This window comes from Copadichromis virginalis, linkage group LG7 (genome assembly GCF_057382275.1).
Source record: "Copadichromis virginalis isolate Kocher_CV1m ecotype Utaka linkage group LG7, C_Virginalis_male_GT1.1, whole genome shotgun sequence".
Classification (NCBI taxonomy): Eukaryota; Metazoa; Chordata; class Actinopteri; order Cichliformes; family Cichlidae; genus Copadichromis; species Copadichromis virginalis.
Genome location: NC_140624.1, coordinates 19,967,087 through 19,988,283, shown reverse-complemented (window position 1 = coordinate 19,988,283; position 21,197 = coordinate 19,967,087). Strand labels below are relative to the sequence as shown.

General features: G+C 39.8%; 1 protein-coding gene across 1 annotated transcript; it reads right to left on the bottom strand.

Annotated features, from left to right (window-relative positions):
- slc6a13 (solute carrier family 6 member 13) lies at window positions 1-21,131 on the bottom strand. The gene is made up of 16 exons (XM_085462403.1): window positions 20,851-21,131; window positions 18,171-19,185; window positions 14,081-14,290; window positions 13,364-13,498; window positions 12,623-12,763; window positions 11,611-11,692; window positions 11,243-11,375; window positions 10,748-10,882; window positions 6,489-6,592; window positions 6,197-6,321; window positions 4,774-4,886; window positions 4,402-4,539; window positions 3,844-3,946; window positions 3,499-3,599; window positions 3,146-3,316; window positions 1-2,348 (listed from the first exon to the last, which is right to left on the bottom strand). The coding sequence occupies exons 2-16, from the start codon at window positions 18,175-18,177 to the stop codon at window positions 2,184-2,186; spliced, it is 1,863 nt and encodes a 620-aa protein (XP_085318529.1). The 5' UTR covers window positions 18,178-19,185; window positions 20,851-21,131; the 3' UTR covers window positions 1-2,183.
- Window positions 21,132-21,197: the final 66 nt, after the last annotated feature.

The following is a 21,197-nucleotide window of genomic DNA, read 5'->3' as shown; positions in this document are numbered from 1 at the left end:
TAAAATGTAAAACATTTATTTGTAATCAAGGCCAACACAAATTCACTGAAGATGTCCCACAAAATATACACATGTAGTAGAAATATATGTTCCAAATGAAGGTATTTGTATTCATTCATTTAAAAAAAAGTGTTTTAGTGTATAAAATCTTATAACAAAAAGTGTTCATGCTCCAAAATCAGTGATCATATATTCATTTCAACATGTAAAGAAAAAGAAACACAGGCTGAAGTTCATTGCGATACAGCAGAAAGAGATAACAAGCTTCTTCTTCTTCTTTTTTGGAATGAATCTCCTGCATTGGAACTCACTTCTGATATAATCTAAGTGGATCAACTGTCCCTTTGCTTTGGGTACCTTTTAACTTTATTTCATACATTCCCAGAATTAGACATAAGGCACATTAAAACAAGACTAAATTAAATCCATGTCAAGAATCTGAACATTTAACATAAACATTTAATATAAAACATCAATACAAATCTGCAGTGCCCAAAGCAGACCAAAATTATACAGAGAAGCCTTTAAAATGGTACAAACAGTGTTAAGATAAAAATAAACAAACAGAGTTTAAGTGGGTTGATCTGTAGAAATGTAACCAGTCTTTGTATCCTGAAGCATTGGTTACTAAAACACCTTGTGTAGTAATGTTTTTTGTGACTTTTTTTTTTACCAATCCTGAGAGAACACCTCAACTGTTGGTGGATAAACAATGTGGTTCTCCTCTGTATACATTAAGCAGATTAATTTAAGCCCAGAGGGGTTTGTGAGCTGTGCGATCATGTGACACTTTCCTGCACTCAGTCTGCAGCAGACGGCTGTTAAATTTAATGAAGCAGCCAGAATGAGATTCACTGAACATTAGAGATGTCCACAACAGAAGAAAATGCTTCCTTAGAAAGCAGACAGTCAAATGTAAATTCTTTGCCACTGTGTAACAACAGTGTTTACATTGTCACGTTACTCTGCCACAGGCAAATGAGATGTCAACCCACTTTCAAATAACGGAAGTAAATCTTTGCGTAATGTTGCTGTTGCCATCATATGGTACAGTACTGTGCAAAAGTCTTGAGTCACCCCATCGTTTCTTTATACTGTTGATTTTTTTAGCGGTTGATCTCCAGGCTTTCTGAAGATGGTTTGCTTTTTCATTCATTCATCCCAATTCTTAGACCTGACTATTTTTGAAGGAATGTTTTTTTTTTATATATGACCTGTTTAACACTGACCTGTGAATTATTTGCAAAAACCTAAGTTGCCCAACTCCAGGTATTAACCGGTGTTGTGTCTACACACAACAGACAACTTAGCGAAAAATTCACTTTGAATTGTATCTTTAGGCACTTTACTAGCTGCCTGTTGCAAAAACAGTATTGTCATAGAAAGAGTATTTTTGCACCAACAAGGTGATTCCTAAAAACCTATTACGTGGAAACCTAGCATAGCTTAGAATGGTGTGCAATTTGTACTTAAAAAATTTGAGGAAACAGAACAAGTGGCCAAAAAAGAAGGAGCATGGTATGGGTCTGCATTTCAACCATCGGTACTGGGAATCTTGTCAAAAATGATGGAATTATGAAAGCAAAAAAGTACTATCAAATTTTCACCCACCATGTAATACAATCTTGAACATGTCTGATTAGTAGTAATCCCAAACACACTGTCAATACAGTAAAAATGTACCTGGACAGAAAAACACACAGTGGAACACTAATAGTCAAGGATTGGCCTCCACATAGGCAACATTACTGAGGCGGTGTGGGATCATCTTAACAGAGAATGGAACAAAAGACAGCCAACAGCCAAAGAACATCTAAATGTCCTTCTGGAAGCCTGGAGAACTATTCCCAAAGGTTACTTTTTGCCTCACATGCTCTATTACCATGTATGGTTGCATGTTTCAGTAGATCACTGCACCCATTTCACATTTTGCTAGCAAAATATAAAGAAATGAAGGGCAGCTCAGGATATTTGCACAACACTGTGTACTGAAGACAACATGCAAAGAAGAAAGTTCCAGCAGCCAATAGCAGGTGAGCAGACTGTAAAAGTCTGCATACATGTCTGTTTTCACCAGCTTATCTTGTGAGGTAATACAGAGAGAACAGTGATGGGGCCAGTCACTGAGAGCCTCACAGTGACAACTGACCTCTAAATAGACTCCGATTCCAATCCTCAAACTTCTAGCAATGAGACTCCTTTTCACCAACAGGGACGTAGCCATCTCGAGAGGGAGGTGCTTTCTGATGGAGGCTTTCACCGTCTGCTGCAAAGATGGCATGGAGTGCCTCCTGCTCCTGCTTTGTCTTTGGTAACTCAGTGGAAGGAGTGCTTAGAAGAACAAAACGCTGTGAACAGAAAATTGATTAAAAAACAAAGCATGTCAGTGATATGATGTCTGACAAACTGATTGATTGTTCTTCAATTTCTAATAAACCTTTTTTTAACTTAAAGACATTCATTATGATTTTGAAACTTGAACTCTGTGTGTCTTGTTTCTCTCCCTCTCTCTCTGTGCCATCATTTCATTTCACCCAGTTATTTGGATTTTCCGTATTACCACCTCTTTGGATTCATCTTGTTGCCTGCTGGAATGATCTCAGTGGGATTTGCAATGGATTCATTTCATCTCTGCCTTGCAGGACTAGTTGTCATTTATCTGTAAACTCATTAAAAGGTACTCTTGCTCATTTACCTGCTTGCTTGTGTCTGCATTTGGGACATGGTTTTGGGAAGGTGGGGGCATGGTAAGTTACGATGTTTTCCTGCTGAAAACCTGGAACAATATTCTTATTTGGTGAATACCTTAACCAACAGAAGATAGAAGTTCCCTTTATTCACTTAAGATAACGGTGTATATAAATAAATATATTCAAATATTGTGATGAATTCTATGGCAGCTGCCAATTTCAGACAATAGAAATAGTGAACGGATGATCCAGAACTTTTTCAAAGTAAAGCAAAAAGGAAATGCTCTTGAGATATGTATACATACTTCTGTAACAAAGAAGCAAACAAATTGAACTATTGTTCATTCAAAAATACTGAATTATGACGAATCTGACTGGTTTTGTTTCTGTGGTTCAATCTTTAAGGTGCCAGTTTTTTCATATGCACAGAAAAATCCAAACAGTTTCGGACTTACTTCTCTCAGTGTTCCTGGGGTATTGTACAGTTTGAATGCCATACAAAGGGGTATGCAAAGCATGGAGGACAGAGCCAGGATCCAGCCGATCCCATCCGCCCACAACGGGTACACATAATCATTGTTGTACTTCAAAGGTGAGTACTTGATTAAGGCAAAGGCAAAGGTTCCCTGTGTGAAGTATGATAACACTGATAAATAACTGACATTTAATACACCAGTGAATACTTTGACTGTATAATTTTGGTATCATCTTAAGATATTAGCCCAGTTTTATTGACATGTATTTCTAATTTTGACCAGCAGAGGTTGCTCTACTTTCAGAAGAGAACTGTTAATAAAGCAAAACTCACAAAGCATGTTGCAGGAGTGAAGAAAAGCCAGCAGTATTTAATGGCAGGGCCGGGGCGATAGCCAATCATATCCTCAATGTTATCATAGAAGCGATCTGCCCCTGTGGTCAGAGGAAAGTTGGATCAGTGTCAAGATTCACCCTGACCAGTAGAGAGCTTAAAAACCCCAGCACACTATTATTTTAATAAAACAAGTTGCAGTTATTTTCAACTAGTAATGATCATTTCTTTAATTCCTTTGAACTCAAACCATCAATCTACACCTTTCATTTTATGGATGGTCTCTATTAGCAAATTAAGCACTGAGCATTTTTAAGTTCCGACAGTCTTAAATAACAAACTCACCATAAACCCAACCGATGCAAACTGTCTGAAAAATGGCTACGAAGAGCAGGCACATCCCACTGGCTGCATAGTAGTCAAAGAGTTGGAAGACATACATGCCTCCCTGTGGGTACAGACAGACAGACAGACAGACATGAGTTCACAAGTGTAAGATAAAACAAATGAAACACAACCTGCATGACGCAAAATATTGCTTCCAGGTCATTTATCCATTATGTGCTTGGATTTTACTAAAGTGGAAACAATTTGCCAACAACAAAAGTTATTCACAGTTGGCTGTGTCACAGCATGATTTGTGCCAAGTGACTGGATATGAAGGAATTTTAATAGGTTGCTAAAGAGAAGCTACAGTAGGTGAACTCAGGCACTTTAAATGAGTTTGGCAGACTGCTTGGCGACAGTCTGACTTAGGAAAAAATCATAAAAAAAAAAACCCAAACAAAATGCCCCAGTAAGTACTTCACTTAAATTCACAAGACCATGGATTGGTAGCATTTATGCTCAGTATCACTTTGAAATTATGTATGTATTAAAACTGAAAGAATTGCACAAACTAACCTCTGTCAGCATGATGAGGCCCAGGAAGAAGGATACTATTGCTACTGCCAGGATGAAGAGTTCCCTGCGGTTTTTACGGCGGAAGACGGAAGGATACATATCCACCACGGCTGTGACCAGGCTCTCCACACATACAAACTAATCAGGAAAAAAGCCAAAGTTATGAGATGTGCGTACTTTTTGATGTTGTGTACTGCATTTGTGTATGCATGTGCACAGACCAGCTGTTAATAAAAAGGTACTGAGCAACTGAGGAAAAATAGCAGAGCTGTACAAAGGCTACTAGTTGGGATTGTGTTCATATGACTATTATTTGAATTTTCTTTTTGTATGTGTTCTTGTGTGGGTTATTTTGCTACATGCTGGCCTCACCTGGCTGTCCAGTCCTAGAAATACAATCATAATGAAGAAGAAGCAGGCCCACAGAGGGGAAAAAGGCATCATGGTCACAGCTCGAGGATAGGCAATGAAGGCTAAACCTGGACCTGTCGTACACAGAAATCCCACTGAAGTTAGAATTTGTGTTTTTCTTTTCAATCAAGCACATATTTTGATATAATACTGACATGTTCAGTTCAACTGTCTGCGCTTTAGAAAATTGTATTCTGCCATGCATTGATTCACACCCAATAAACATCCTGCAGTACTGATCAATACACCGTATCTTTATATATACATCTATATGGATACATGAAAGCTCTGTGTGTTCCTCAAACTCGGGCCCTCTACAAACCGCCTGGGAGTTGGAGGTTCTGCACAGTATCTAAGCTTTTCCTAGGACTTTGCTCTTCTGGACAGAGACCCTTTGATGTTGTGCCTGTTGATTACCACTACATCTGGTTGGTTGCCAGCAGCTGGAACTCAAAGGCTGCAACACAGGACCTTTTCTCCTTGGTAGTGTCTCCTATCGGGACTTGGGGACATCTAGTCTATATTGTGCACAGATGTCCCTGTACACTATCCCAGCTGGGATATACTGCATCAACTTGCATCTTACATCCTGCTATTATATGTTGGATAGTCTTCACGACACCTTTGTACGGTCTGCAACTTGGGTCCTGTTGTCTATGGTGGACTCCTGCCTCTATGGATCTGATGGTATCTGTCAGAGGTACAGGCCAAGTTGGGGCTTGGTGGTCCATGACGGTTCCTCTTCTTGTTCCAATCACTGTCTGTCTTCAGCTGCCTCAGATCTCAACAGGGGCTGGGGGTGGGGCACTTATCTTCATCCTGCACTGTGACTCTGACACTCACTAATCCTCACCCCTTCCTCTATTCATTGTTCATAGTGCCTCAGGATTTTGGAGACCTCAGTGTATTGTGAGCAGTTTTTGTGTCTTGACATCAGAGGCATTTATCTCCTTATGTGGCTAGCTTATTATTCCAGAATTGAAATGAATTATGTCAATAGTGCTCAATACACCTCCCACTGTGCTATAGGCTCTGGATCTTCACCTTCAATAGTAGCTGTCTTCAACTGCTACAAACGCTATTGCACTCCCATGTATTGCATATGACCTCTCAGTTGGATTAGTAGCTTTACATCAATTCCACATTGTAAGTCCTTGTCCATATTAGCTTTGTTCCACTACCCACATCAGTATTTACTGGTTTCTCAACCCCTGGCATGGACCTTGATGTACAAACCTATCTATCTATCTATCTATCTATCTATCTATCTATCTATCTATCTATCTATCTATCTATCTATCTATCTATCTATCTATCTATCTATCTATCTATCTATCTATCTATCTACCTACCTACCTACCTACCTAATATAAGAACTACAAACCAGATTCAGCCACTTCTGAGATGGGCACATTTTGCTCGTTGGACATGAAGCCCAGGATGGAGAAGATGGCAAAGCCCGCAACAAAACTGGTACCACTGTTAAGGAAACAGAGGGCCACACAATCCCTGCAAACAGCACAACAAGAATATAGTCACTGAAAATAAATTGTTGAAAATATTACTGACATTACATGGAACAGAATTACTTGATATGCTCACATATATATATATGAGTGTAAAGCGTCTTTTGTCACTGGACAAAAGACGGAGAGAGAGAGAGAGAGAGTCATTACCTGTAGCAGTTGTTGTTATATTTGTTGTAGCTTCCTAGGGCAGTGAGGCAGCCAAGACAGATGGCGAATGAGAAAAAGATCTGAGTTCCAGCATCCATCCATACCTTTGAACAGAAATGAAACCAGATGAGGAAAGAAATACATTTTTAAAGACTCCTTAAAAAAAAAAAAGGATAAACTCAGACAGAAAAAGAAAAAACGAATGTTTATCAGCTTTCTACGGTGTTGTGAAAAATATTTTCCCCTTCATCATTTCTTTCTTGTTTTTGATTTTAATATTTGTCATATTTTCATGTTTCAGACAATCAAATACAGTTTAATATTACAAAGCGCAGTTTTCAAATGATGATTTAATTTATTAACGAAAAAACCCAATCTAACCAAACCTACCCTGTATGAAAAAAATGGGATGACCTTAAGAGAATATATTTCCAACAGAATAATCAGATGTCCTTGACAACCAAAGAAAATACAGACAAGTTTACACATTATTTTGGTTTGCATATTTCTGTGTTCCTGAAAGGCTCAGTCCAGTTTGAATGTTTGGAAACAGACTTCAATCCATAACATTAAGCAAGAACTACATTCGCTGTTATTTTGTTTCTTTCTTCTGCTTCGAATTAAAAGAAACCTTTAACATCCACCCATAAAATTCTCTTTGCCCTCTTATCCAGTTTGCAGGAGCAGTTGACACTGGACAAAAGGCCAGATACAGCCCCACCAGATCACTGTGTGATCAGGGTAAGATAAGATTGTTTTGCACAACGGCAGCACCACACCCAAAAATGCAAATAGTGAACTCAGTCTTCGAAACCTCCCATGTCCCTTTTAATTTTTGAAAAAAGTCTAGAAAAGTACTGCTACTATCTCTGAAATCTCTTCTCACCCCACAACCCTGACATGAGCTTCCTAGTAAAGCCATTTCCACATCTAAGGCACAAAGCAGAGCACTCTTGGAACACTCACTCACACTTCAACATGTAAATGAGATTTCTCTTTCTAATTGCTTTTCTGGTAAAATGCTCCCACTGCACTGAGGCATTTTTCAAGGTAGCTGGCAGCCGGGACTGAAGATCTGACTGACAGTAACTCTGGACACATCATTACAACCAAAGGCAGATATTTTGAACTCTTAAACGCTTTACACTCAGCCTTGTCTAGGACTGCATACACGTGGCTTGTGTTCATTCTCTAAAGGACAATGAAGGAGGGGTGGGGCGAGTGTTTGGAATTCAAACAAAAGCAAGCACAAAGGAAACTGCAAGTGTCCTTGTTACCACCCATATTCCCAACCCACTCTCATGTGATTGTTAAAACGGTTTAAAGCAACCAGTTGTTTAGTTAGTTTAAAGGCACAAAAATGAGACAGGATTCAGTCCCTCATCATAAACCAGGGGTGGGCAACTCCAGGCCTCGAGGGCTGGTGTCCCTGCAGGTTTTAGATGTGTCCTTGGACCAACACAGCTGATTTAAATGGCTAAATTAGCTCCTCAACTTGTCCTGAAGTTCTCCAGAGGCCTGGTAATGAACTAATCATGTGATTCAGGTGTGTTGACCCAAGGTGAGATATAGAAACCTGCAGGACACCGGCCCTCGAGGCCTGGAATTGCCCACCCCTGTCATAAACCTACAATAACTGGCTTTATCTTTTAGCTGTTCAATGATCCTCCAGCTAGTCCTTAAGTGTGTCAGTCTTCTGCGTGAAGCTAAAAAGGGAAACTTTTCTCAATTTGGTAATGTCTCAATGCCAAGAAAAACATATTTTCTATCTCTTTTTTTCAGACAGACAGGATGATGGGTGGAGTAACTGTGTTAGCTTTAGGTGGATGGATGAGTACATAAAGTCAAATTCTAAACATAGAATGCAAATTTGGCCATTCAGTAACAGCCTCGATACTGAGCTTGCTGGGATGTTCCTTTTTGCTTTTTTTGAGCAACCACCCCAATGTGGCTAGTGACTTTATGAGGCCATAAAAGTGAACAACACAAAGTAACAGTGCACTCAATTCAAAATCTTAAGTGCTGTATCCGGTGTTTGCTTTTGACAAATCTGAAAAGCCTTTCTTAAGAGCAAAAAGGCAAAGCAGTGAAAATCTATCTGAACCTGAAATCACATCTTTGCCTATGGGATGGATCAAACAGTCATGCTGACAATTTCTCGTAAACAGTGGTGACTTTCCAAGAAATTACAAATGTACAATACAACAAAAACGTTAAAGATGATTCAGTACATATGTTTAGAAATTTTTGGTGTTAAAAGCTGCCAGTCTCACAGTGAACCATTAAGTACATGATCAGGCCAACCGTCTACGAAAGGTCTGGGAGTTGAAGGTTCTGCACAATATCTTAGCTCTTCCTAGGACTCTCTGATGTTGAGCCTGGAATCTGTTGAAGCTGTTCTTCCAGTTTTGGGGTTACAACTCTTAATGTTCCTGTAACTACTGGAAATGCTTTGGCCTTATTTTCCATATCTGTTCCAGTTGTTCCTTCAGGCTCTGGTACTTCTCTATTTTCTCGTGTTTCTTCTTCCTGATGTTGCTGTATGCTGTAATTGTCACGTCTATCACAACTATGTCTGTGAAGGTTCTCAGTCATCCAGGTCATCGTAGTCAAAGGAGCTTGCAAAGAAAAGCGTCTGGACTTCTTTAAGTTGCTTGAAGACGTTTCACCTCTCATCCGAGAAGCTTCTTCAGTTCTAAGGTCAAATGGTGGAGAGTCCCAGATATAAACCTAGTGGGAGTGACCCCCCACAGAGGGACAAAAGGACCCCCTGATGATCCTCTAATCGCCTGAGCCAAGGTGGGAAACTGGGCGTGGGTCCCAATCAGCCAGAGTTTCGGGTGTGTTCATTGTGAAACCTGGCCCCACCTTATCATGTGAATTCCTGAGGTCAGATGGCCCAGGATGTGAGTGGGCGTTAAGGCGTCTGGGAAGGGATCTCAAAACTGGATTATAGATGGCAGAGAGTTGGTGTCGTAAACCCCCGCCTCTGTTCAAAGATGGTCGCTCACAGTGAGCGTGTTGCTGGGTCTGAAATACACTGGGATGTCATGCTTGGAGAAAACTCTCCTGAGTTTCTCCTGTATTTCAGACCCAGCAACACGCTCAGACAGAAACTGGTTCACCCGAAAGACAAAACGCCAAAACACAAACTTAACAATGTGGTGTATGCTGTACAGTGCAGCGAGGAATGCTCAGACCTCTACATTGGAGAGACCAAACAGCCACTTCACAAGCGCATGGCACAACACAGAAGAGCCACCTCCACAGGACAAGACTCAGCAGTCCATCTGCATCTTAAGGATAAAGGACGCTCTTTCGAGGATGCCAATGTTCACATTTTGGACAGAGAGGACAGATGGTTTGAAAGAGGAGTGAAAGAAGCCATCTATGTCCACTGTGAGCGACCATCTTTGAACAGAGGCGGGGGTTTACGACACCAACTCTCTGCCATCTATAATCCAGTTTTGAGATCCCTTCCCAGACGCCTTAACGCCCACTCACATCCTGGGCCATCTGACCTCAGGAATTCACATGATAAGGTGGTGCCAGGTTTCACAATGAACACACCCGAAACTCTGGCTGATTGGGACCCACGCCCAGTTTCCCACCTTGGCTCAGGCGATTAGAGGGTCATCAGGGGATCCTTTTGTCCCTCTGTGGGGGGTCACTCCCACTAGGTTTATATCTGGGACTCTCCACCATTTGACCTTAGAACTGAAGAAGCTTCTCGGATGAGAGGTGAAACGTCTTCAAGCAACTTAAAGAAGTCCAGACGCTTTTCTTTGCAAGCTCCTTTGACTCTATCACAACTACATTTTATGCTTCTTGTTAACCATCTCTATATATGCTTGGTTGCCAGCAGCTGGAACTCAAAGTCGTCATCTTAATATATTCACAGATACTCTGTTGTTTAATCCTGCATTGTGGCTCTGACACTCACTAACCCTCACCCTACTTCTTATTATTTTTCATAGATTCTTAGGATGCTGGACTTTGACTGGGGACCTCTGCATTGTGAGCAGGTTTTAAGTCAGTTTATATCAAGTTTCTCTCCTTAACCCAAATTTTATTAGCTTGTCTCTCAGATGCCACAGTCTTGCCAAATTAGCAGATGGATCAGTCAGTACTTGTCTAGTGGAACAGATGAAAGGCTGTGTTTCCCAGATTTGATCTGCATGCCTGGACATATGTTTTTCTGACAAGGTGGACCACTGTTCACCACCTCAGCACAAGTGTATTGTTTTTTTTTAACTTACTTGGGGGTCAGACAGTCGATTGATGTCGGGGTAAAGGTAGAAGTGGATTCCAATGGAGGCGCCTGGCAGTGTTACTCCTCTGATCAGGAGAACCAGGAGCATTACATACGGAAAAGTAGCTGTGAAGTAAACTACCTGGAAGGAAACAACATTTTCTTGTGATTCTAACATCTTTTATAACAATTCCTACCATTCTATTTTTTTGATTTCAATTAAACGTGTTATTTTCTCTCTTTTTTTCCAAAATGTGACTTCTTTAGTCTGCAAAAATTTCAAATATGAAAAAAAAGTAGAATATCTTTCGTAGCATTAAGCAGTGCAGATTTTCATTATATGAGTTTGGTTAAACGCAAATCTTTGTTTTTCATTTATTACAAACAACAAAAGACTGGCAGAAGATTGGTATTTAATGGTGCACATCAATAACACAGATGCTGTTCTAACTGTGAATGTTTAGCACGGGAGGGTTTATTATTATTATTTTTCTTTTTTTACCTTGCCTGTGGATTTCACTCCCTTCCATACACAGAAGTAACAGATTACCCATGCAAAGGCAAGACACAGAGCCAGATCCCAGTTCAGAGAACCAATGTGGTCAATACCTGAAGATATTCTCAGTACTCTGCGCCTAAATCGAAAACATACGCACAGGAGAAAAACTAATTATCATACCTAATGTACTGATACAAACCCTTAGGAACCAGAAGCTAAGAGTTAAAAAGCGGAGAGAAACAAAAATAAGACAACTTTGAACAAGTAGTTTGACCTAATTTAATCCAAACCTCTAGAAGAAATTTTTTGTTTAGTAAATCTGTTGGTATGTAAGGTCATTTGAGGACATGGTCAAACAAAAGGACACTTACTCCCAGAACTCAATGACAGGAGAGGTGGTGTTCTCATGGTGATTGATGGAGGTATTCCCCTTCTGCAATGGCATACAGGAATCTTGAATGAAGGACAGACAAAAAGACATTCAATCCTGTGAAGAAATCCAAGCGTTCTCCAAGGTTTCCAAGTTACACACAGGCAAGACGAACAAGTGCCGACACTGAGACAGACAGAAACAGTTTTCCTGCAGCATTCACTCCCTTTATTCAAAAATATGGGAAAAAAATCACAAAAGGACGTTTTATCTGCATCCCTAAAAGTAGTCTTTAGAGACCTTTAGAGATGCTGACCTAGGTATCCTTGATTAAAGATTACACCAATAGTATGTGCAGCACCGGCAAAAATTTTCGGCACTTCACATGCTAAAATTCTTAAACATCGTAATTCAGTTGGCAGTGACTCCAAACATACAGATACAGATGCCAAAGAACTGTCAGTGACAAGAAGAACAAAGAGTCTGCCCCTTCCACTCCTCCTGTGGTTTACATGGATATTAACTGTTCTGAAATGTTGCATATTGTGTATGACAGGTTGTCTACACTTGAATACAAAAAATTGTATGACAGAAAGGACCAATCACAGAAATTCCACGAGGTATTATAATTGGCTGGTTTCTATGATCTTAACCAACATAAAAATGATCAGCATCCCTTTTTCTCAGTTTATTGTATCACAATTGTGTTCATTTATATATGTATTTATCTATAGACAGCCTACAGAGAGGGCTTTTCAACCAATCCAAACTGCCCGACATGGATGACACTGTGTGTAGGTCACATTTGCTGCTTTTGTCTATTGAGAATAAAAAGATGCTCTTCCATTATTGTTCATAGTGACAGTGTAAGATACTTGAATATTGTATTTATGTATTGTGTTAGAATATGGCCATTAAAGAAATTTACCCTATGTGGACAGCAAAGTCATAAACACCAATAAGAATTTTCTTAAGTTTATATGATAAGCAGAGATACAAAATCTTTGTCTTACTTGTGTTCCAGCTATTGTTGCAGGATGCCCAGGGCAGATCCCAGGTGAAGGAGTGGAACAGAAAGAAGATGGCCCAGGCTAACACAATAATGTAGTAGATGTTCAGCAGAGCAACAATTACCTGGCTGCCATAACCCAGGCCTGAAACAGAAAACACGCTTTTGGTGATAAGCAATAAAATACCACTATTACCAATCCTTTGACTTGATTGGTCAGGCCAGTTAGGTCATTATTTTTCCGCAGTACCTGTCGCTGAACCAACATACAGTCAGGTAACTGTGCAAATGTATTGTTTAGTGTAGTTCCACAGAGGCGTACTTTAATATTGTCACATTCTTGTGACATGTACTAGTCGAAGCACAGCTGGAGATGTACTGAATCTGTTTTTATCACTTGTTAACAGCAGCCTGTAAACACTAAAGCTCCACTGAAGCTAATTGTGCTGTGTCTGATGTGATCCACCCAAAGTTGTCAGTTCAAGTAAGGAAAAAGTTTCAGTTACATGACTGTTTCCTTCACTCGACCCTGCACAATTTGCAATCCCCTATATCCATTTACTTTGTACTGTATCTTTTTTCAGTGTTGTTCTACATTTTTGTTAGGAATACTCTGTAGTTCACAAGCAGCTGCTGCAGACACATTTACATTTAACACGTGAATTAGACAAATGTATCCATGTATGGTACTGTTAACACCATAAAATATCCATAAAATGATTTCTTGGGAACACAAGTTGATTACCTTCAAACAAAGGGCAGATTTTCCTCCAGCAGGTAATGCCTCCCTCACTGGTGTACTGACCCAACGCTGTCTCCAGGAAGAAGACAGGGATCCCACAAGCAAACAAGAAGATGAGGTATGGTATAAAAAAGGCACCTGTACACACACAGATTGAAGGAAAAGTTGACTAAGTTGTTTTCAACATGTCCTCGAGCAATGTGGTGCAGTTAGGACTGCTGCATCTTGAAGTTATTGTACACATACTGCAAGGTAAGGTTGCAAAAAAGTTTCTAGTAAAACATCCTGCTCCAAAGTTATTTTGCTAGAAGTTAAGCATGAATTGGCTCATTCTTCATATTTTTAAAGGATTTAACAAGCCTGGCCTACTTATTCACTATTTTATTGATTGTCTTGGAATTTCACACGTTAGCTCATGTATTTTTTTTCTTTCAACGCTAATGCATACGATAGTAATTATAAAAAATGATAATTAATCCAACTTTCAAGCAAAGCACTTGCAGTTTATCAGTTTAATTTGCATGCTAGGTGGACTACTCTTTCCAAAGGAAAGGAAATGATGCATAAAGTCTACTACATCTACTAATCTGAAGTGTCTTGTGGCTGTAATCTTGCCACCAGACCCTGATGCAGTGTATGACTATGTAAATGCAAAAATAAACTAAAGATATCTCAAGATAACGAGGTAACGAGCAAAAAACGTTCATTGGCGACACTCACCTCCTCCATTCTTATAACAAAGGTAAGGAAAACGCCAGACATTCCCAAGGCCAATAATTTCTCCTGCCACGGACAGAATAAACTCAACCTTGTTGCCCCATTGTCCCCTTTCTGTCATCTTCTCCTCTGTACTGGGTACAATGTCCAGCGGCCTGCTGTGCCCATTAGAAGCTTCCACCTTGGACGTGTTTTCCATATCGTTTGATTGACCTAAGAAATTGAACATAACATAGTGTCAGGATTTGTTTTAAAGGCAGAGAATAAAGCTTTATTCAGAAGGCATTTATGGCTTGTCCAATTTCAGTAGAGCTTAAAGGTAGATTGCTGAAAAACGTCATGCATTATTTGTCCCAGTCACTCTCATTTCAATTCAACCATGACAGCAGTTCGTACAGACTGAACTTTTTTGTCTATAAAATTAACACGTTTGATTGCTTCATAAAAAGTGTTTCTATACATTTGTGATGATACGCAGCTGCAACAATTCTGACTGAGATTTGTTTCTGCATTTTTATCCGTGAAAATGTTTGCATTCAGGATAATGCACCAACAACCTCAACAGGAGATTAAGCAATTTCAGGACCTTGGGTAGTTCTTGGTGAACATTTATATGATGTGCCATCTATTATTGTATTTACAAAAGCCAAAATGTATGCCATCTTTTTTGTGCGTTGAATGAGGTCAGCAATTACTTGAGGTTATGTGACCACATTAGAAGTTGGTCAGGACCTCTGCCAAACCCTGTTTTGGGGCCAGCACTACTGAAAGAATTTCTCTCTATGGAGGAAACAGACAGCTCACTGACTGTGCTCACTCCTGTCAGGTTGCATTAACAGGCTTCTCACAGTCCATCTGTTACCCCTTTTTCCTCTCTCTGGAACACATTATGGTCACTGCTGCAGTCCTGCATCCTTCTGCAGGAAACACGCTCACACTAATCCGATTACAAAAATGCACCAATTCTTTTTTCACCCCAAACATCCACACAAACACAAGTTACATGTAGTGTGACCTAGTTTAACAGGAGTAGTTTCTCCATGTTTTCTATGTTTACTTCTGAAAACAGCACGGGGGATAGAAGGTTCATTTATCACAAAGCCTTGTGTGAAGCCATCTTCAGGAATTCGCTCCTGCTGATAAAGGGCAGAGGTGGAGCACAAAAGTGACTTTGTATGTGATGTGTACATAGGGATGGAGGTTAGAACCACTTTAGGAGCCAAAATCTCAGCGGCAGAGCCAAATTGTGGCCGAGGTAAAAAATAGAGCTCTTGTTTTCGGAAGCTACTTGGTGGGAATGAAGGCTCAGTTCAACAAAAGTGGAGTGGCCTTGCAGCCAGATCACAGTTTACCTCCCCTTTTCACAGTTTCTCTGTGGGCCAAGTGCCTCACTTCAAAAAGCATAATTTTAATAGGCTCTAAAAGATCGAACTTACAATAGCCTTTCCTTGCTGAAATAGTAGGTATTCACACACGTTCAATACAGGACATCAGAGAAGAGGCACACTGTGAGAAAATGTGCCAAAACTGGGAACAAGCTCATGGAGGCAAAAAGGACCTTCTTCCTAGGAAACGGAGCCAACATTTCCTCTTTCTGAAACATAATGGGCTGACTGAACCACTGAGTGACCGACAGACTGAGCTACTGAATGACTGGCCGACTGACTGAAGGTTAGGCTGACTTTGTGGTCCAGTACTGTATTGTAAATACATCAAAGTCGGTAAATAATTATTGTAAACTAAATTTTTAGTATTCAAAATGTTGCCTGATAAGTAGGGCTATATTATAAGATCTGGGTTTTGTGTCCTTATAATAGGATTCTGAACTGAGTCAAAAAATATTCACATATAGGTGAATTCACAGGGCTATTATTTTCAAATCCAAAATCTGACTGACTTAATTTTGAGTGGGTAACACTGTGAACATAAATACTGTAAATCTATAAGGAAATTAGCCTGTGGAAAGAAGTTAAAAAGTTTACTTGTAATGGTTGTGCACAACTTGATCATTGACGTGCAAATTGTCATGACCACTGATCAACAACCATTGATCAAAGACCATTGATCAAAGACCATTGATCAGTGGCCTAGTTTAAGTCATTGTGCAACTGTACTGTTTATAAGGTTGTGAAAACCTGCAGTCAGCTGAGACTGAAGAAGTCACTTGGATGAGTGCCGAAGCGTTCCTCCCACTGAAAACACTACGTTCAGATGAACAGAATCAGCCTTTTGGATATTTGATCTTAAGTGGGCCCAAAGAGTGAAACTACACTTTCCACATTTAATCCCTGAGATTATGAAATAATAAAATTTTTACAATTTACAATTACAATTTTGGCAGCACATCTCAGTTTCTCTACATGATACATGTGTAAAATTACAGAAAAGGTTCCAGTAGCTCACTGACTGTCCCATATTCATAAAACGGACGTTTCTATAGTAGACAGTGAAATATAGCAATTTTTCTGTCATTTAATTGTTTATCTATTACTGAACTGAACATTGGTGCATAATGAATGGCTGTAGGGTAGGTCTTTATCAGCAGTGAAAACTGTAAAGTTTTTTTTTTAAAGTTAAGTTTCCAATATTTATACGGTACCTTCTTTAATATTTTGTAAACCCATTCAGCAGGCCGGATTGCAGTCTTTGCCGATCGATTCTGACTATGTTTGACATCCCCTGCTCTAAGTTCAGTGGGACTGTAAACAGTAATGTATTAAAAAAATCTGTTATCACTCAGATAGGCTGGAAGAAAACTCAACAACTTGATCTATGGCAAAGTTATTTCACAATCAACGGGTTATTTTTCCTCCCTCTAAAGCTTAGTTAGGTTGTGTTTTACAAGACTAAAACGGTTGTGTTCAGTGATGTACTCAGAAAGGTGTAGTTTTGGTTCCAGCAGACATAACTTCCATCGATGTCCAACAATCAGACTAAGTTTACACAGTTGCGATTATCCTGTAATTAGGCAACAAGTTCTCGAGTTGATGAATAATCAATTCCGACACCACGTAAGAACACTGAATGTAACGTTTTCTGCTGCAAGCTACAAACTGAACGGTTATGTAACGACACTCATCTTTCACTTTTTCACTAAAGCATTTCAGTTTCCACGCCTGCTTGGTTGGAATGGTAGAGGAGTCAACTGGATCCGCGCTCCCTGTCCAGTGCGCGCTCCCGACGCATTGGAAACAAATTCTGTCGGGGATAACTACCTTGGCACGACACCTGCCATAACCTGTTCTCGGAAGAGATCCATTACGAAATAACCGCACACTGCTGTTAGCTAACGGTCGGAGCCTCATTATGTGCAACTTGCTCTGAGTGCACGTGTTAGGAAGAGGAGCCCCGGTCATTATTTGACTGTGAGATGCCAAGAACCAACAGCACGGAGATTTCTCAAGGCTATTTTCCTCACACTTTGTTTTCATAATCACGTTTTAATACTGAACACCACACTGTCGGTCAGCTGTGTATATTTCCTGTCGTCACTATATCAAATCCTCTCACGCCATCTACTCTAAAATTACACGTTGTAAGTTGCATTGCTTGTATGTGGACACTGGATTTATCGGCCATCAGTTAAATACTGCACGAGAAGTCGTCTCAGAGATAAATGAGTAAGCTTAGCCTTTGAGCTAATCAATCAGTTTTTCTGACATTTTGTAATTTTTGATGTTACATCTAAGAAAAAAAATTAATGCTTGATAGACACAATGCAATGAAAAGCACAGCTAGTTAATAAGAATTGCGTTTTAATCAAAAGCTCTTGCTTTAGATGAGAAGTGCATTTAATCAGGTTTTGCAGGCTTTCTTTTTAATGAACAGAACTAATAACTGCAGACAATGAAGGAAACGGCTTGCTGAAAAAATGTTAGTATGTTTTTTTGTTTTTGTCTTTTTACACAGCAGTACTTCATGGACAAATCGGGAACTAGTGCAGAGATCAGGTTAATAAACTAAGTGTCCCAAGAGCTTTCACTAAGCTTCTGTACCAAATAAGTTTGAAGCTTTCTGGAGCAATGACTTCACTTATTTTTTTCATCTGTGAACCCAGAACAATATAAAGTGTTTAATAATCAAAGCTACTCACCTTTCATAGTGTTAAAGTGTGACAGTTTCCAGGAGAGAGCAGATCATATGGAGCTCTGCTGCCGCTTCAGGTTTCACTATATAACACGCTTGTTATATAGTGAAGGGGGCGGAGAACTGAGAAATTGGAAACTTTGGTGAAGCTGAGTGATTTTCCCTCTGCTTTGCCCCATAAGCGCGCGCGCACACACCACACACACACACGCACGCACGCACGCACGCACGCACACACACACACACACACACACACACACACACACACACACACACACACACACACACACACACACATTCTCTGCCATCCATTTCTATTCAGACACCCCCAGACTGAAATGCACACACACTGCACACTAGAGGTCTGTGCTGTCTTACCGTGGTGGGATAATTACGTAACCTTTTGACGCGCACATTCTCCCAGGGTCTGTTCTGAGAGCAACTAGTACGGTGGAGACACTGGTTGGACTATGTGGACCATCAGCACACATGTTCAGTCATGTTTGTTACTGGGGCTGGTATGCAGAAATGCATCATGCTTAGAATGTGCAACTTTGAATCATCTGCTCAAACGAATCGTTCTAGTTGTTTCTGCTGTCTCTCTTCAGTATTTTTCTACTCCTGGGAATTAAAATATCCATCCTGCTTCATGAAGTCCCGGCTCCAAAAACACCATTAATTCAGACCACGAAAAAGGAGGCTTTATTCCCTCAATCCTTCTTCACAGTCCCAGAAGCCCATTCAGATTTTTTTTTCCCACCACAGGGGTCCAGATCGGTCTAGTTCAAGGCATTTGTTATAAGGTCACAATGCAGAGGATCTGTGTGGAGGTGGAGACAGATTTAAGGACAGAGTTAAGATGTTCTTAACTCCACCCCCACCCCCACCAACCCACTAAACTCCATCTCCTTTGTTCCCCCACTGTTCCATCGTTTTAAAACGTATGCATTATCCATACAAATGAAGCCATCGGTGATTCCCTTTAGTTTCCTCTACTGTGACAAACTGAACACACAGGGCATCTGAAAAGTTGCAAATATGAGCATTGCATTGTAAGTAAAGTTTTTTCAAAGTTACATCAAAAAAGAAAAATACAGAGTATGTAAAGTAGTCAGACAAACAGAGGAAAACACAGAAGAGAAACTTAGAAGTTCAAAAACTCGTCTAAAAAAATAGTTTAACTGCTGTTAACACGTACAGACAGGTATCAGTGGTTTCTAAGCTTTTTTCGCCGCCCATAGGGCCCCTTTCCATAGATAAAAATGCAACTCTGACCTTCACCAAGGTGGAACCACTGCTTTAAATTATTACAACTACTTCATACGCTTCTGTAGCAACATGTGTAGACAAGCAAAACCAGGTAAAAGACACTGGAGAGCTCAGCAATGGGCTGCGTTTCCTCGTCTTTTTTTGCTGCTCCCTTACAGTTTTTTCTGATTGCTTAAGCACATTTTTTGTAACTATTGGCTAATTTTGCAAAACTCTTCACACAAATAAGAAAACCTGTCACCCAATCATCAAAACATTGTAGTTCTCTTGCAAAAGCAAACACAGCTAGATTAACTCTTCACACCTTCGTAAAAATGGTGTTTCCGTATCAAACAGTACACACAAGCCATCATCTACTAAGCACACAATGCGCCAACTGCACACCGATGGTATGAATACAAAACACATCTGGCGTTTGCCTTCCCTGTGCACAAGGTAGGCTATGTCAGTTTGAGCTCATACTTCTGTCATAGATCCATAAGCATGGAGGGATCCAAACTTCAAGTACTGGTGTTTAGTCAAACACATCAAAACAAACACAAGTGTTTATTTCCAAGTATAGGATTATTTGCAATCGCCATAATGACTATATGGGTTACGTGGTCTGCAGTGAACATGCTTCCTCTGCCCCCTCCTCGTCTTCCTCTTGCTCCTCCTTGTCCTTGTCGTCCTCTTCATCCTACTTCTTCACCTCCACGTCCTCTTCCTCGGCCTCCTCTACTTCTCACTCTTTCTGCTCCCACCATTGTACTCCGCACACACAGCTTACCTGTATTATAGTGCTTAGGCTGATTGCAAAGTGAACGAATTATCTAAAAAAGTTTTCACATGTGAAAGTGTGCCAGACAGTTGGCAAATTAGTGTTAATGATAGCCATACATGTGTATACTTTTGCTAGGAGTGTGTTGGAAATTTGGAAATTGAGTGTTGTGCAGTGAATTGTGCCTACAGTCTTGCAAAGTGTGTGTTACAAAATTGCAAACTGAGTGCAAAGCAGTTTTTGTGCTTTTAGTTTTGCAAACTCAGTGAGTGGTTTTGCTATAAGTCTGAATAGTTTTAGAGATTGTGCTACAGGAATCACAGTTAGGGTTTAAGCATTCAGAAAAAACTGTAAGTGTGCAGCCACAAATCACAACTCTGATTATCCCCTGTGCCAGAGTTCTTACAGGTTGGAATTCTATATATAGGCTTTATTTTTTTATTTCATTTAAAAAATAAAATAAAGCAAAACAAATAATCAACAAATGATATATCCTCGGTATATTTTAAATCTAATGTCAGTTTTGTTCATTTTTCAATCTCACAAAATCAATTCAGTTAGTTTTCTTTTTTTCAGAAGTGTAACTTTAATATATATTTTCATTAATTCAAAATGTTTTTTTATACAACGTTTTAGTTTTTAGTTTAGTTTTTGTTACCTGTAACAAGCTTGCTCTGTGCATTCTCCAGGGTCCATCTGGTCTCCACAGATCAAACAGAAGTGTGCTGGTTAAACCATATGTGTAAACACATCTTGTTTAATGCTTGCTGAGACTATAGGTTAAAATCTAATCCACAGCAGTTTGACTGGATTGGGCGACCTTAAAATGTGTCGGTTAAGGTTAAAAAAAGATGTTATATAGCTATTTACAAAAAACGTTTTTTTCCAAGAAGCATTGGGCCAGTCATAAAATACCCACAACTGTAATTCCAATTGATCCAAATGAACTCATTTACCCTCTCTAAAGCAACAAGACAGACATTATTAGGCAATTCACATCAATGT